Below are 16599 nucleotides of genomic sequence, written 5' to 3'. Positions count from 1 at the left end.
AGAAGGAAGCCAATTAGTGGTAAACCAACTAAGTTACTATCTTACATCGCTTTAGAAATCTCTAATCCTTCCTAATGGATGGCCAACACTACTTTTGTCATCATTTGAAAGCAAGTCATTGAAGTTGTCCATAGTACACCAAAACAGGAAATTATCATGGGAGAGTGTACAAAATAAATTTTATAAGTTGCTTTTAAATTCTTTAATTATTTGAGATTATAGAAATCCACAAATCTCCTTCAAAGATAAACAAAGCGACTTACTTTTAAGTTAATTTAATTAGATGGATTAGGGATGGCAATTTGACCCATCCCCAGTGGGTACCCACAAAAATATCTACAATGGGCAGGCTAAAAACCCGCATAAATGGGTACGGGCACGGGCTCGGGTAATTACCCACTTAAATAAGCGGGTATGGGTGCGGGTATGGGCAACTTAGTACCCAGCCCGCCCCATACCCGCACAACATATATATTTATATATTTTGATTTATATTATTGTATTAAAATAAATGTCTATCAATTTTCAAAAATACATCGATGTTAAACCATTACATATGTAACATAAATGTTTGTTTATTTCATAATTTAACAATAAGTTTTTTGAAAATATTTAAATGATACTAAAAACTTAAAATGATATGATATTTTATAGTTGATATACTTATTTTTTTATTAGAAATGCGGGTAATGGGTACGGGTATGGGTACATACATACCCAGAGGGCACAGGTACGGGTGCTAAAGTTGTTACCCAAACGGGTATGGGCTCGGGTATGGGGATTTTTTCTAACCGCGGGTATGGGAATGGGTACTATAGTACCCTACCCATACCCTGCCCATTGCCATCCCTAAGATGGATACTTTTTTAAGGTAGAATCAAATGAGAGTCTCCACAAAACTGCAATTTCCAATTTTATCAATTTCAAAAGACTCGAAATTTGGATTTTGACCCTCTCTTGCCTTTATCTTATATTTTTGTCATGCTCTAATCTCAACCATCGGTCTTTCTTTTTCTCTCTCATTTATACTATTGTTTTTTCTTGCGATGATTGATCGAAGAAACTTAATTGAACTCTAATCTCTTTGATTTTGTATTTGTATACCAATGTTTAATTTCTAATAACAAATCTAGACTCTCTATAAAAAACAAAACAAGTAACGAACAAAAAAAAAAGTGTTTGTTTCAAAGATAAAAATTACAATTTCTATCTGGTAAATAATTTAAATTCCCAAAAATATTTATAAAATATATTTGATTTAAAATTTAAAAAAAATAAAGAAAGTGAGAAGTTATTGATAATTATTTTTTATTCTCATGAAAATAAAATATTTTCATCTTATTTACATGAGAATGAAAATTAAAAAAATCAATTATAAATTATTTCCATCCTATTACATTACATGAGAATGAGAATATGAAAATTAAAAAATAATTATAAATTAAATTTCTAAAAATAAAAAATTCATAATTTATAAATACTTAAAACGAGTGAATACATTTCCGAAAATAAATTTGAAATGTATGATATGATACAAACTCCAAATACGAAAACCATATCAACATTTCATGAGTAGCCGTTGGTAATTCTTGTCATCCTGTTTTCGTGTTAATCCTCTCAAGAGCAAATGTTTTCGAAACTTAACACCAAAGCACTCGCACTTGCTGCTGCTCCACGCGAAAACACTCTACCCAGTTCCAATAAAACCACACAACAACAACAACAACAACAACAACAACAACAACAACAACAACAACAACAACAACAACAACTTCTTCATCCTCCCAAGAAACTGACTTTGCAACACAATTATGATTCTATTATTCCAAACAAAAGGGGTAACAACAACACTGGCTCTGTTTTAAAGCAAAACAAGGTGCACTCCAAGTGTTTGACGAAATGGGCATCTTACAGTGGACGCCTTCCTGCAATTCTACATGCTTTGGATACCATTCATGATTTGGATAAGGCTCTTAAGCCCTGGGAAAAGAGACTCAGCAAGAAGGAAATCAGTATCATATTGAATGTGCAGGTTTATTGGAAGAGGGCTTTGAAGATTTTTGAATGGTTTAAGAAACAGGGTTGTTATGAGTTAAATGTGATTCATTATAATATAATGTTTTTGATACTTGGAAAAAGGAGGAAATGGAGCCTTGTGGTGTGTTTGTGGAATGAAATGAATGCAAATGGGGTTGCACCTGTGAATTCGACATATGGAACGTTGATTGATGTTTATGGCAAAGGTGGGTTGAAACAAAAAGCACTTGGTTGGCTTCAAATGATGCAAAGTCAAGGGATGGAACCTGATGAGGTTACAATGGGGGTTGTTGTTCAGTTGTACAAAAAGACCGGAGAATTTCGGAAAGCCGAAGAGTTTTTCAGGAAATGGTCAAGAGGGGAGCCTTTGAGAGTAGAGATTGATCATAGTACAGATGATTGTCTTCATATTGGCAATGAGGTATCACATGTCAATGTTTGTTTAAACACACAAACATACACTACCTTGATTGACACACATGGGAAGGCTGGTCATATTAGAGCGGTGAGTGAAATTTTTGCTATGATGATCAAACATGGTGTTGTGCCGACTACGGTGACGTTTAATACGATGATTCACTTGTATGGAAGCCGTGGACACATACGAAAAGTAAGTTTATTGTTGCAGAGAATGGAAGAGCTTCGATGTCCACCTGACACTACGACATATAATATCCTTATTTGTGTTTGTGTTAAACATAATGATATCAATTTGGCATCAAAATATCTTGCAAAAATGAAAGAGGCCTTCCTTGAGCCAGATCTAGCGAGTTATTGCATCCTCTTGTGTGCATACTCAACTAGGAAAATGGTCCAAGAGGCTGAAGAGCTCATACGAGAGATGGATGAAAGGGGTCTTAAGATTGATGAACTCACCCAATCTTCATTGACTAGGATGTATGTAGAATCGGATATGCTGGAGAAATCATGGTTATGGTTCATGCGGTTTCACCAAACTGGGAATATAGCTTCTACCTGTTATTCTGCCAACATTGATGCATATGCTGAGAAAGGGTACACATTAGAAGCAGAGAAAGTCTTTATGTGCTGCAAAGAAAGGAAGAGGCTTCGTGTCACTGCCTTTAATGTGATGATTAAAGCTTATGGGATAGGGAAATGCTATGATAAAGCATGCCAACTATTTGATAGTATGGAAAAATTTGGCATTGTTGCAAATTCATGCAGCTACAGTTCTCTCATACATATTTTGTCTTGTGCTGACAAGCCACACATTGCAAAACCTTATCTGAATAAAATGCAGGAGGCAGGGTTGGTGAGTGATTGCGTCCCTTATTGTGCTGTGATATCAAGCTTTGCAAAGTTAGGCCAATTAAATACTGCGGAAGCATTATACAATGAGATGATTAAATATGCTGTGCAACCTGATGTTATTATTTATGGTGTATTAATCAATGCTTTTGCTGATGCTGGAAATGTTAAAAAGGCTACTAAATATGTATATCAAATGAAGAAGGCAGGTTTCTCAGGGAATCCAACCATACATAACGCGTTGATAAAGTTGTATGCTAAAGTAGGTTACTTGGAGAAAGCACAAGAAACATACAAGTTACTTCAATCATCGGATCAAGGTCCTTCAGTATTTTCTTCTAATTGTATGATTGACCTTTATACTGAGCGACTTATGGTTAAAGAAGCAACAAAAATATTTGAGAGCTTGAAGAAGGATACCATTGCAAACGAGTTTTCATATGCAATGATGTTACGTATGCATAAGAAAATGGGAAGATTGGACAAAGCCATTCAAATTGCAAAACAGATGAGAAATCGGGGACTCATGACCGACTTACTGAGTTATAATATTGTGCTTGGCCTGTATTCAATGGATAGGAAGCTATGGGAAGCTAAAGAGACTTTCAAAGAAATGATAGAATCTGGAATTCAGCCAGATGATTTTACATTCAGAGCTCTTAAAAGTCTTTTGCTGAATTTTGGTGTTTCAAAGCAGAATATTGGAAGGCTAGAACTAGCGATGAAGTGGGATGGTTCTCCCTGCTTGCATGCATGGATGGTCTCACTTTCACGTGCTTCAGAGAGATTATTCCAAAGATGAATAGAAGTAGTTGCTCAAGGATGGAGCTTTTTTAGTCTGGCTTCCCTCTGGAGCTGGTTGTTTGCTCCTTTATTGGGCTACATGGTTGAGGCTATATTTGGAGCATTTCAGTCATGGAATCTAGAGATAGAATCACCAATGGTAATTTCAATACTACTAATACTATATTTTTTATAGAATTATTTGTTTTTTTTTTATAATACTGTTAATTACTCTTTTCGTTACAGTGTTATTTTTTAACTAAAATTAATAAATGTTGTTTTTTTAAATAATGATTATCTTTTTGCCTATAATTCCCTAATTTTTTAATATTTCCTTTATTAAAAAATAAGTGTCACATTTAGAAAAAAATTTGTCCCAAAATACTTGTCACTCTAAATTACCAATGCAATTTTATATTTAATCTTCCTATTGTACCCTCTAATAAATACTCTTAATTTATTATTTTTTCACTTATCACTAATCCTAATTTGAATAAACCAATAATTAATCAGAATAATTTGGTAAAGTCACTATTCTCTCCTTCATTTATTACTATTTCTTAATTTGTGTGAAATGATCAATTGTGACAAATAAGTAGTTTATTTGACTTTTTTCTTTATTTATAATAAATGATTAGGGGTAATTTTGACCATACTCAAATTAATACTACGTAAACTTTAAAATGACACTTAAAAAGGAGTAATTTATTTTTTAAAAAGTGGCATTTAAAAAGAAAAGAGAAACGAAAGAAATATTTATTATCTTAATTCACATATTCTCTCTTTGCAATAAATAGTTAGATAATTTTGACAAAATAATAGTCAACGCTTCTTTGAATTTTGAAAATGTCAAATAAAAAAAAACACTTTCTCCGTTCTAAATTATAATACATTTTGGGTATTTTATACGAATTAAGAAACTTAATTACTCCTTCAGTCTCATATTATTTGTCGCAATTTAACATTTCACACAGATTAAGAAATAGTAATAAATGAAAGAGAGTTAATAGTAATTTTACCAAATTATCCTAATTAACTATTGTTGTATTCAAATTAACATTAATGTTAAGTAAGAAAATAATAAATTAAAAGTATTTATTAGAGCGTACAATTGGAAGATTAAATATAAAATTGCATTGGTAATCTAAAATGACAAATATTTTGGGACAATTTTTTTCTTTAAATGTAACAATTATTTTGGGACGGAGGGAGTATTATTTTATGAGAAAGATATATTATGTAGGATTTTACAGTAATGCCCCTCATAAGATTGTTGGACACATTTTCCTTGGGATAATATTATTCCACCCTCGCACTCAATAGTTGTGTGGAGATCGATGCATAATAAAAGTCCCACGGACGAGAATTTGACTTTAAGAGGCTTGATGTTTCCTTCAATGGACTCTTTTTGCAAGTCTACAGGTGAAACTTCAAGACATATTTTTTTAATGTCAATTTGCTAGAAACATTTGGAATTGGATGAAACATATGCTGCAGATTATTGCTCCCGTCAACTGTATGCAGGAATGCATTGCAATCCTGAACTTGAGCTGCTCTCCTCAAGCTAAAACAGTGGTTCTCGTGTTACAAGTCTGTTCCACCAAATTTGGAGAGCTAGAAATTTGCGGAGATTTGAAGATACTATTGATATCACAATACACCCTAGAAAACCTTAAAGAACTTTAGAGGTTTTGTGGACCCCTCCTCCTAGGGGATGGATAAAAGGAAACATTGACGGAATTGCTTGTGGTTCTCCTTCTATGCTGGCTTGTGGTGGAATTTTAGAGATGGCGACGCTTGTCATATTACTAGTTTCTGTACGTTTATTGGCCATGGGAACTCTATTGTTGCTGAATTAATGTTGGCAATTATTGCTATTGAGAAAGCTTGTGAGCTTGGGTGGAGGAAAATTTGGATCGAAACAGACTATTCTCTTGTGGTAAAATTTTTTTCTAATGCTCATCTGGTTCCTTGGAAAACCAGGTTTCGTTGGCTTAGTTATCAAAGGTACACGCTATCTATTGATTATACGATATCCCACATATTTCAGGAAGCCAATTTTTGTGTTGATTCTCTGGCAGAATTTGGATTGAATTCTAAAACTTTCACTTGGTATAATTTTGTTCATACTGTAGCAACCTGCCCTAAAATTGAAAGGTTTAGAGTCGCCACCTATTCTGAAGGGCGAATAGGAAACCCTACGCAGATATGAGATTCAGGGTAAGTTATTATAATCAGGTTGAGGGAAGGTGTTTGGCACCCTCAACCCTTTCCTAAAGGCTAACATTGTAAAGATAAGGTTTATGGCAACAGTTATGAGGTTTATAGCTAATGAATTGAAAAGGGTAAAAATATAAGATTTAAGAATGAATTGAAATTTTAGGGGGGGGGGGGAGACTCGCCTTGTTACCAAGTGCCTACGTACCTCCTTATGGAGGATCAGAGTCAACGTAGTTCGGGCACAGGGTTGTACGCCTTAGGATTGAATTTGTGATTTGAAATAGTTTTAAAGGCTTTTTGAATGGCCTATCGTAGTTTTGAAATTTGTTTTGAAAGGTGAAAATATTTTGAGGTTTGGCATACAACCCTGATTTGATTTGGCACCGTTAGATGCGGTGACCAATATGTTTGGTCAGTATAGCTAACGGATTACGGGGCATTGCTGATTACTCAGATCGATAGATTGATCGTCGCGGGAAGCAAATTAACATGTATTTTAATTTGTGTATTTTTATCTCTCGTCTAAAGCGACTGATAACTTCAGTCGGGTCGAGGAGAGAATTAATAAGAGTAATTAAATTATAAATTAATCAGAACAATTTATTTCTCGTCTAATACGACTAATGGATTTAGTCGGCTCGAGGAGAAATTAAGTCATCAATGAAAATAATTAAACAAATTTTAGAAATTTAATTAATTAGTTATCAAAAAACAATTAACAAATTTTAGCAATTTAATTAATTAGTTATCAAAAAAAACAATTAAACATTTTTTAGAAATTTAATTAGTTAATTTTATTTGTTTCGCCGGGGGGTGTATCTTGTTATTGGGATAGTAAGTCTGGGGTGTGGGGATAGTAAAAGGCTGAGCCAGGTCCATTAAGTACTTTTTTAGCGCAGGGGGGTGTGTTTTGTTAAGAGCTAGCAATTTGAAAGGGTGTGAATAGAAAAGAATTAGGCCCATTTAAGTTTGGAGTCCACCTGAATTCAACGCATGCGTAAATGTGGTCCTATGGTGGAGAAGGAGATCTGCGCCGTTGATCTAGATCTAGCGTGGATCCTATGGTCTACATGTCTTCGTTGACTGAGGGAACACGGAATGGACATGGCATGAGATCAAAGTCTCAACACCTGCCAAGTGGCTATCGTGAAGCCACTTGGCGTTGATCCAACGGCCGGTGTAGCATCTACAAAAAAAAACCCACATTTCCTTTTCCATTTTTCGTTCTCCCTCCCCAACGTTCTCTCATATCCTCTCTCTGTTTCTCTCTCTTTCTCCAATGAAACCCAGAAAACCACCTCTCCAAACACCGTACACCCCCCCACAAACCACCCCTAAACCCAGGTCCCGATGAAGATTCCGGTGAATCTTCATCGCTCCTCCCCCTTATCTTCATACTCAAACCCAGATTTCAAAAGAAAGAAACATGAACTCTATCAATTCCCAAGAAACCTAACCCTAATTTAACCCCAAATTCGTTCAATATCACAAATTTCGCATGCAATCAGAGGAGAAGATCAACATACAAACACGCAAAAATGCAAAATCCTAAGCTAAGTCCGATTAGAGTTACCTTGTGTTCTTGATTTTCTGGATCGTGTAAGCTCCCTCTTCTGATCCGTTCTTCTTCTCTCTCTTGTGTGCAGGTACGATTGAAGATTCAAAGGTTTAGGGTTTGAGCTCGCGGCAGCGCACAACCAAGATTTCTCTGCAAATTTCTCCGACCCCTTCTATTTTCTCTTTTCTTTTTAATTTATAGCCTAGGGTTTAATTGTATTAGGAAAGATTATATTAGGGTGATTTGATTCAATATTGTTTGATTCAGATTGTAATTTTGTGATTGATTTCTCTTTTAATAAAATTCTCTTTTTGCTTTAGATTCAATCTCGTTTTATGTTAAGATTAGATTTTGTTTAATGATTGATTCCTATGAATATTTGATTTACGTTTTGATTGAGATTTGGAGATTCTGGGCCTGGATCTTGCTTCGGTTAGGGTTTGTGGTGGTGGTGGCTGCGCAGAAGTTCTGTTGGGGTGAGACTGTGCAAAACTAGGGTTTCGCGTGTGGGAGAAGGTGAACAGGATCCGGGTCGGTTCTGACCCGGTCCATTGATCCGCCTGTGGTCCGGTGAAAGGGTCCTTGGCCCATTATCATGTTACCCTACTTTGGCCCAAAATGCAACGAAACAACAACAAACGGCAGCCCACTACCCTTGCTTGATTTGTTTAATTAATTAAATAATCAATCAGTAAATTAAACTAATTAGTTAACCATTTTCAAATAATTTTGATAATAACATTCAATAAAAGCATTCACAACAATATTTAACAGTAACTAATATAATGATTCTAATATTAATAATGATAACAATATATCTGGTAACAATAAGAAAATAAAAAGGGCAAATAGAATGGTTAAAATAAATGGGCCAAAACAAATTGGGCCTAGTTATATTTATCACCATTCCCTCATTTTGAATATACCCCTCCCCTTTTCCTTAACAATAGTATAGATTTAGACCCATAAAAAAAACCTTACTGATTAGTGTGAATGAGGAATAATTGGGCCCAAACGAATTGGATCACAAGCATTTGCTGTTCACACCTCCACTTATTCTAAATCAATTTATAAGAGAATTTTATAGGAGAGCGAGTTTAATAATAGGTATATTAAACCCTATGGCTCCTAATTTTTAACGCCCTTAGTAGATTGAAACAGGAATTGCACCGGGTAAATTTTGGGGTATGACACATACTAATATTGTAAAGGAATTCTTGTTAGACAAGAATGGTACCCCTAGTCTTTGACTTATCTCTTGAGGGGTCTTGGCTTGGTCCCCCTTGTGTTCCTTGTTTGTTCCTTTTGTTTTGATTAATGAACTTCTTCTTTTCTATTTAAAAAAAGTACACATGAAAGAGAAATCAAAAGAGTCGAAAGAATGAATAATAACAAATATTCGAGGGTGTATTAAAATAATAATAAATGGTTCATTGAAATTGTAAAGTAATTTATAATTAGAGATGAAATTTTTTATTTATTTTTTCAAAACATCGTATAATTTGAAACTGAGTTAGTAAATTACAAACACTTAAAAAGGAGTGAAGAAGTAACATGTTAGGGTTTCAAATTACAAACACTTTAAAAGGAAGGGAAGGAGTAACATGTTATGGTTTCTCAAACATTATAATATGATATTAACATGATGTTGTTTCACACCTAGTGAACATTGCTCTTCATTTCATAGCATTGTTTCACCCATTCTAGACTGTTTTTCTACTCCATGTTTTCACCAACAATTGACATTAAGAGTTAGTCTTTTGACTGCATCTAATTGACTCCAAAAATTTGAGAATATGACAGACAATGACGATCCTAAGAAAGCGTATAATAGAGCATCTATTTTCAAAAGCAAAAATTATTAATATTTTTTAAATTATTGATACACATGTATGTATCTTTATCACTAATTTTAAAAATGCTAATAGAAAATCATGCAGAATACTGCACTTTTTAAAAATACCAGTAAAAATACATATAAAAAATTGAATTTTATCTAATATTTTAAAAATTCTAGTAAAATGCATGGTTTTTATGATAAATCTGGTATAATTTCAATTTATTATATAAATAAATAAATTTAATGAAAATAAATACTTACTTGTAAATATGTGATAGAATCTTTAAAAAAAATGGTATAAAGCAAAATCCTTTTTCAAAATTTCAAAAGTAACCATTTTTAGATGGCGAGAACCCGAGGATATTATAATAAAAATGTTGTAAGATGATGAGGCATAAAAATATGAGTGATAGTTAAAATTAAGGGTGACAATTAAATCTATTCAACAATTATCACCCACTAAAAAATCCATACAATCCATCCATATCATAAAAATTTGGTTAATAGATTGATGCCATCCAATAAATTTTAAAAATCCAATAAATTATTTTTAATATTTATTTTAAATCTATTGAAACAATTTCATAAAAAATAATAAAATTTATTTGTGTTATCATAAAAATCAAATGATTTTAAAATATAGATGATATTTGTAACTTTTATATATAATAATAATTTCCAAATAACAAGTGGATTTAGTAGTAAAGTGGTTGAAAATAGTAGGATAGAGATATTTACTAAATTAGTTACTTTAGAGATAAAGAATTACAACCATAGAAGATATTCAGAATAAAATTATACATGTATTAAAGTTAAAAGTGAGGCTTAGAGATTCGTCATCTTACTTTATTGTATATGTTTTTGATGTTGTAGAGTTACACCATAAAATCACTTTCTGACCTCTTTTGACACGACATAATACATCATGTACACAACTAACAAGTTATATTAACCAATCATTGTCAACATACTCACCCTTGTTGAAGTCATTTACTTTTTTAAACTATTTTTAATATTGTCTACTACTAAATTGAACATGTGACAACCATCAATTATTTTTATTCTTGCTCATATTTATTTACAAAAGATAGTTTTACAAAATCAACCTAAGTTATTTTTCACTTACTCGAGGCTCGACATCCATACAATTCTATCAGTTGATACTTTAAACATACATGTAACTTACATGTGACACCACATGTTTTCAAGTGAGACATATTAGGTAGAATTATTAATATATTGTTTGAAACTAAAACAAAATAAAATGTTGCCCTCCAAAATTTTGGAGCTTCGTGATGATAACATATTATGAAATAGTGAGAAAAAGGACCTAAATTTAAGGTTTTTAGTTTAATTAGAGAGTATTTAGTTATATTTTAATATTTTTAGTTTAATTAGAATTATTAATTTAAGATTTTATACTAGTTGGTATTTTAGTTCAATTGCTATTGAATTGGTTTCCACTAGTATTTGGGCATTTTAGTTATTGGCCCATTAGTAACATTATATATGTAGTGTCATTGACACATTAAAGATCAATCAAAGAAATCAAGTTATCTTTTATCCTTTATCTTAATGTTCTTAGTTTTTTTTAATATTCTTCCCCTTTTCTATTACAAACCCTAGATTATAATTTTGATAGGAAAAACTTCTTATCAATTGGTGCTTTCATTTTCGATCTCATTATCCCAAATTAAATGGCTATTCCGGTGTTTAATGGAGAAGAAGATTCCTACTGGTGGGTGTTGTGTGTTGAAAAATATTTCAAAGAACAAAGAACACCAGAAAAAATGAAGCTGCCAGAAGTTGTGACCGGATTGCAAGGTCCTGCTCGTCAATGGTGGTTTTGGAGGTCTCAGCTTCATCCACCATCTTGTTGGGACACTTTTACTAGTGTGTTTCTTTGGCATTTTAAACCTGAATGGAGAGAAATTTTACCGGTGAATGAAGAAGAAGAGGAGACAAACCTGGAGCTCCAACTCTTACATATGGAACACGAGGAAGAAGAAGATGTTGCTGATATAAGTTACAAAGGTGAGTTGCCTCTAATGTTAAATACTTCAGCTATAGTTTCTTCCAATCTTAGCAATTTCACACATGAATCTTTACACAAGCCACCCTCTTCTTCTGTTCAAAACCCTACCTTCCCAAATTGCCTTCAACATCCCTCATTAACACTCTCTACGCCATGTGTTCCGAGTTGTTCTCCAAAACTATTTTACTTTGAATAAAAACAACAAGAACCTCCACCAGAACCACCCGACACAATCGCGGTCATGGAAACTTCTTTCTTACATCCAACAATTCATGATGATGCATCAATTAGGGATAAATCAAAAGAGGCGAAATCACAACAATCAACAGTGCTCATGCATCTTCAAGATAAATTGTGTGTTCCTTCTCATGATTCATCTTGGATTCATGATTTCCTACCCACACAACATCTTGCAACCTTCGATTTTATTGGTACTAATCTCCTTGAAACTTCACACCACGGCACAACAACAAATTCACCATACCTTTCTTCGCCAAGATCTGTTAACAAAACCCAACAACCATACTTCGATTCTTCATTACTGCTCAACATCGAGGCTCCCTTCAGTGACGCCGAGTTTCACGATAATGGGAATTTTACAATTCCACCAAAACCGCCAGATTCCAAAGATACGAGTAATAAATTGCGGCGGCCACCAGAAATCCGACGTTGTCCGGTAGTACTTGCAGAGAACTTGTGTTTATTGAACTTTCGTCACAGGTTCATATCTCTCCTTAAGCCATTGATTTCATTTCTGATACATTCGTTAGAACAATTATTTGAGGCTTCGGCAACCAAAATACGCAACTGCTCTTCACGGTTGGATTTCCATCAAAGTTCTTTGGATGAATCACTAATGTTAAGAGTATTTGTTATCAAACAGGACTACAAGCAACTTGTGGGGTTTGAGCTTAAGAAGCTTGTTCTGAATTTTGCAAATTTGCTACCAACATTATGTCTGGTTTTTGACCCTGGACCACACCATCTGCGACATTGTTGTGTTGGATATGGCGCGACATTGACGGACAACACGTTGAACATTACCAATTCAACCTATAGGATCATTGAGGATTTTCTTTTGTTCTCTTTTGTTGAAGCTAATTCTAACTGCTCCAAATTTATGATGTACATCACTGTTAAAGATTGCTCAAGGTCATCCATATTGAGAAAGACAACACAAGCAAGGTGGTGGTCTAAGGAAACAATTGTTATGGTTACTGGTGGAAATAAAGGAATTGGATTTGAAGTTTTTAGAAAACTTGCTGATCATGAAGTAATTGTAACACTAATATCAAAAGTTGGAAGTGTTGGTGTTGAATTAATTAAGGTCTTACAAGAGGGTGATTTTGGTGTGTCTTGTTATCAACTTGTTGCAATAGGTTCTTCATCCATCACTAGGGGTGGAAATAGGCCAGGCCGATAACAGGGGCCTACAGGCTGGCCTATAAAGGCTCAGGCCAGGCCACACATTTTTTATAAATAGAAAAGGCCTAGGCTTTTTTATAAGCCTATTTAGTTAAAAAGGCTGGGCCTCAGGCCCAAAAAAAAGCCTTTTAAGCCTATCAGGCCGGCCTATTTAAATAAATACAAATATTTTTTTTATTATCATTATGTTATGTTTTGTACTTTAAATTAAAATACATAAATAAAACTTGGTTATCTTACAGAACTTGTGAAAATAAGATGAAAATACCTGATGAACATTGTTTTCATAAGTTATCTTAGACAATTAGTCTCCCAGAACTTATGCTAATAGGTAAGTTAAATTAAGTCAATGCAAATAAATTTTTAGTCTCTTGGTATTTTAGTTAGTTAGTCTATTCAAATATTATTTTAGTTAGTATGTCAAAACAAATAGGCTTTTATATAGGCTAGCAGGCTAACCAGGTTTTCGAAAAGGCCAGACTCAGGCCTAAAAATAAGCCTACGACAGGCCACAGGCCAGGCTTAGGCTTCGATTTGTTTTGATAGACCAGGCCTAGGCTTGGCAAAGCCTAGTTCGGCCCAGCCTATTTCCACCCCTATCCATCACCCAATTCTCTGAATGGGTAAAGGAAAATTATGGTGGTCCTAGTTATAGTTATGCAGCTTTTGAATTTGAAAAGAATGTGTATTGCAACAAAGTGTTAATAGAACAGGGAGAGAATGGTGCATTCCAATTTATATCACAAAAGACAACAATGTTTCCTCCTAATGTCTTGTTACAAAATGATGTTCCGGTTTATAAGGCACTGCAGAAGCCAGGAGAATTTGTCATCAGCTTTCCTAAATCATATCATGATAGACTTAGTCATGTTAAAGATCTCGTGATTATTGTTGCACATGTGGTTCAAATTTTTCTGATAATAAATTTTGGTTATAGAATCTTTGGAGTAATGACATCATATGGTGGATTCAATATGGAAGTAAGTGATATACCAAAGCCATGTTGGAAATACACTTTGCATTATAGTTTCTTCCATAAATATGCACGTCAAGGATTGTTCAAGTGGAAGCATACTCAACAATGGTGGTTGGGTGAGGACAAAATGAAGTGCATTTATGAAGAGGATTGCTGGAAAATTGCACAAATTTTTTGGTCTTTTTGGTTCAAACAGTGGGATCCAGGAAAGTATTGTAGCAATAAAGTTTTACAACCTTGGACAAGGTTGTTTTTGAAGGGGTTGGTAATGATAGAGTATGAAATTGAGCTTTAAGTTATTTAAAATAATTTATGTTAGTTGGGCTTATCTAAATATTATTTAGTTGGTCTTTTAGTCATTGGGCCTTTATTTTACTACCCACTATTGTTACCACTATATATGTACTCTTATTGAGAGATTGAAAATCAATCAAAGAAATCAAAGTTGTTTTTATCTCTATTTCCTTAGTTTATTTTAATGTCTTTCTCTTTTTATTGTTGAACTCTAATTCTATATTCTTGGTAGGATTAGCTTCCTATCAAATTTAGAGAAAAATATAAGAAGTATTGTATTCTAGAATATTTTATCATTATTCATGCAATTTTTATTCGATGAATGAAACTCTCATTGATATTTTAGCTAATCAAGTAAGACATAATAGGTAGAATTATTAATATATTGTACGAAACTAAAACAAAACAAAATGTTGTCTTTCAAATTTTCTAACTCCGTGGTGATAACAATATGAAATAAAGAAAAAAAAGGACACAAGATTAGAAAGAAATATAAGAAGTTTTATATTTATTTAATTTTTAATAATATTTTAATTTAAATTTAAAATGAAAATTATCCAATTGAAAGACAAACACCAATTTAGAAGTAAAGTTTGTTCTTGACAATATAAACTTTTGGTATATCTCATATTTTTTTATATATGCCTTGCATTTAAATGTTTTTTAATATTAAATAAATTTCACTTATAAACTTGTTCTCCTTAAACTTAATTGCTTATATTATATGAATTTTTTTTTAATCTTTATATTTGATATTGAGATCGACTAATTTAAAGATTACTTTCTCTATCTGTTACTAAATGATTCAGTTAAAATCAAATTAAAATTTATATTTCAACACAGAAATTATTAATAAACGACAGAATTCAAACTTAAAATTTTGAGAAATTTCAATTTTTTTTAAACATTTACCAACCTTGCCAACCCTTAAGATTCATATATACTCTTATTATTGGCCAAATGCTAAATTTGTCACACTTATAATCAAATTCTTTTTTTTCTTAAAAAATTTGACATCTGTCACTAAAGACAACATGGGAGCTAATCTATATTGACATCTTAATAAATGTTGATGTCATACAATTACTCTCTTATTTGATTCAAGCTTTTGCCACCACCAACACATCTTCTCTACAATAATGTAGAATGCAATTCAATCAACATAGTCCTAAAACCATTTCATGGCTAAAATTAGTCTTCAACTAATCATTTTCCAAGATACAATATAAACCAATCATGGCTTGAATTGTTCCTTTCATAAGTATATTGTCATGTGAGAATGTTTATAAACAAATTAAATCACATGGCCTACTTTGGTCCTCCCTTTATCTTACATCATATAGAAGCAATGTTTCTCTTTGCTTTCTGATTTTCATTGGTAGCATTTCATTTTTTTTGGTAGATTGTGACATGATAACAAGAATTTGATTGGATATATAGCAGTTTGATAAGTTGAACTAACTGAAGAATTTTTATAGATTCATGTAGATTGTAAAATGTGAAACTGACATGTCAATGACATTATGAAAGGACCATGTGGATTCATTAAATGGCTTAATATGTGTCAGCAAGAGGTTGGGGATGCCCACACACACATGATAGACAAAAATTCTATCCTAGAACAAGGATTTAATTTTGTGATGTGAGTGTGAATTTAAGTCTAAGGTGCAACGTGGCTGCCAACAAATAAGTGTAAATTGTTATGCAATGTACAATTTTATTTTTACATATATCATATCAGTTATAGTAGAAATTACATAAATTATATTAGTAGAGAATAAGTTTAGATGATTTCATGTGAATGTAAAAAGAGATGAGTTATATTGAGGGTAGAAAATATGGCAGCTATTGGTAAAATATAATATATTTAGAATAATATATATAATATTAATTATAAGATATAGTTAGAAGGAAAGTATATTTATATTAAAAATACAAATAATATTTATTTTAAAATACATTTTATTTGCTAAACATGTATTCATATTTAAGCAAATGAAGTACTGTTTAATATTTTTCATCTCTATAACAACAAGTCAACAACACATTTGCTCATAAATTGAACTTAAAAATGCTGGAGGAACGAATCTTTTATGAGGCTGTACTTGTATCAAAGATACAGTTGATGATGAATCTTCTGTCCAAAATTATGATTTTGCTAA

At 32.7% G+C, this 16599-nt stretch overlaps 1 protein-coding gene across 1 annotated transcript; it reads left to right on the top strand.

Moving 5' to 3' along the window:
- The first annotated feature begins 1503 nt into the window (after positions 1-1503).
- Positions 1504-4285, top strand: LOC131631422 (pentatricopeptide repeat-containing protein At3g23020-like). The gene has a single exon (XM_058902217.1). It carries the CDS (start codon positions 1628-1630, stop codon positions 4106-4108), a length of 2481 nt encoding a protein of 826 aa, XP_058758200.1. The 5' UTR covers positions 1504-1627; the 3' UTR covers positions 4109-4285.
- The last annotated feature ends 12314 nt before the right edge of the window (positions 4286-16599 follow it).

The sequence above is a fragment of the Vicia villosa genome, unplaced genomic scaffold, assembly GCF_029867415.1.
Source record: "Vicia villosa cultivar HV-30 ecotype Madison, WI unplaced genomic scaffold, Vvil1.0 ctg.000822F_1_1, whole genome shotgun sequence".
In the NCBI taxonomy this organism is placed as follows: domain Eukaryota; kingdom Viridiplantae; phylum Streptophyta; class Magnoliopsida; order Fabales; family Fabaceae; genus Vicia; species Vicia villosa.
Note: the sequence above shows the minus strand (reverse complement) of the source record. Positions and strands in the feature narration are given on the sequence as shown.

What these genes read in the sequence shown, in the direction of transcription:
- LOC131631422 (XM_058902217.1), top strand. Translation starts at nt 1,628, where the DNA reads ATGTTTTCGAAACTTAACACCAAAGCACTCGCACTTGCTGCTGCTCCA.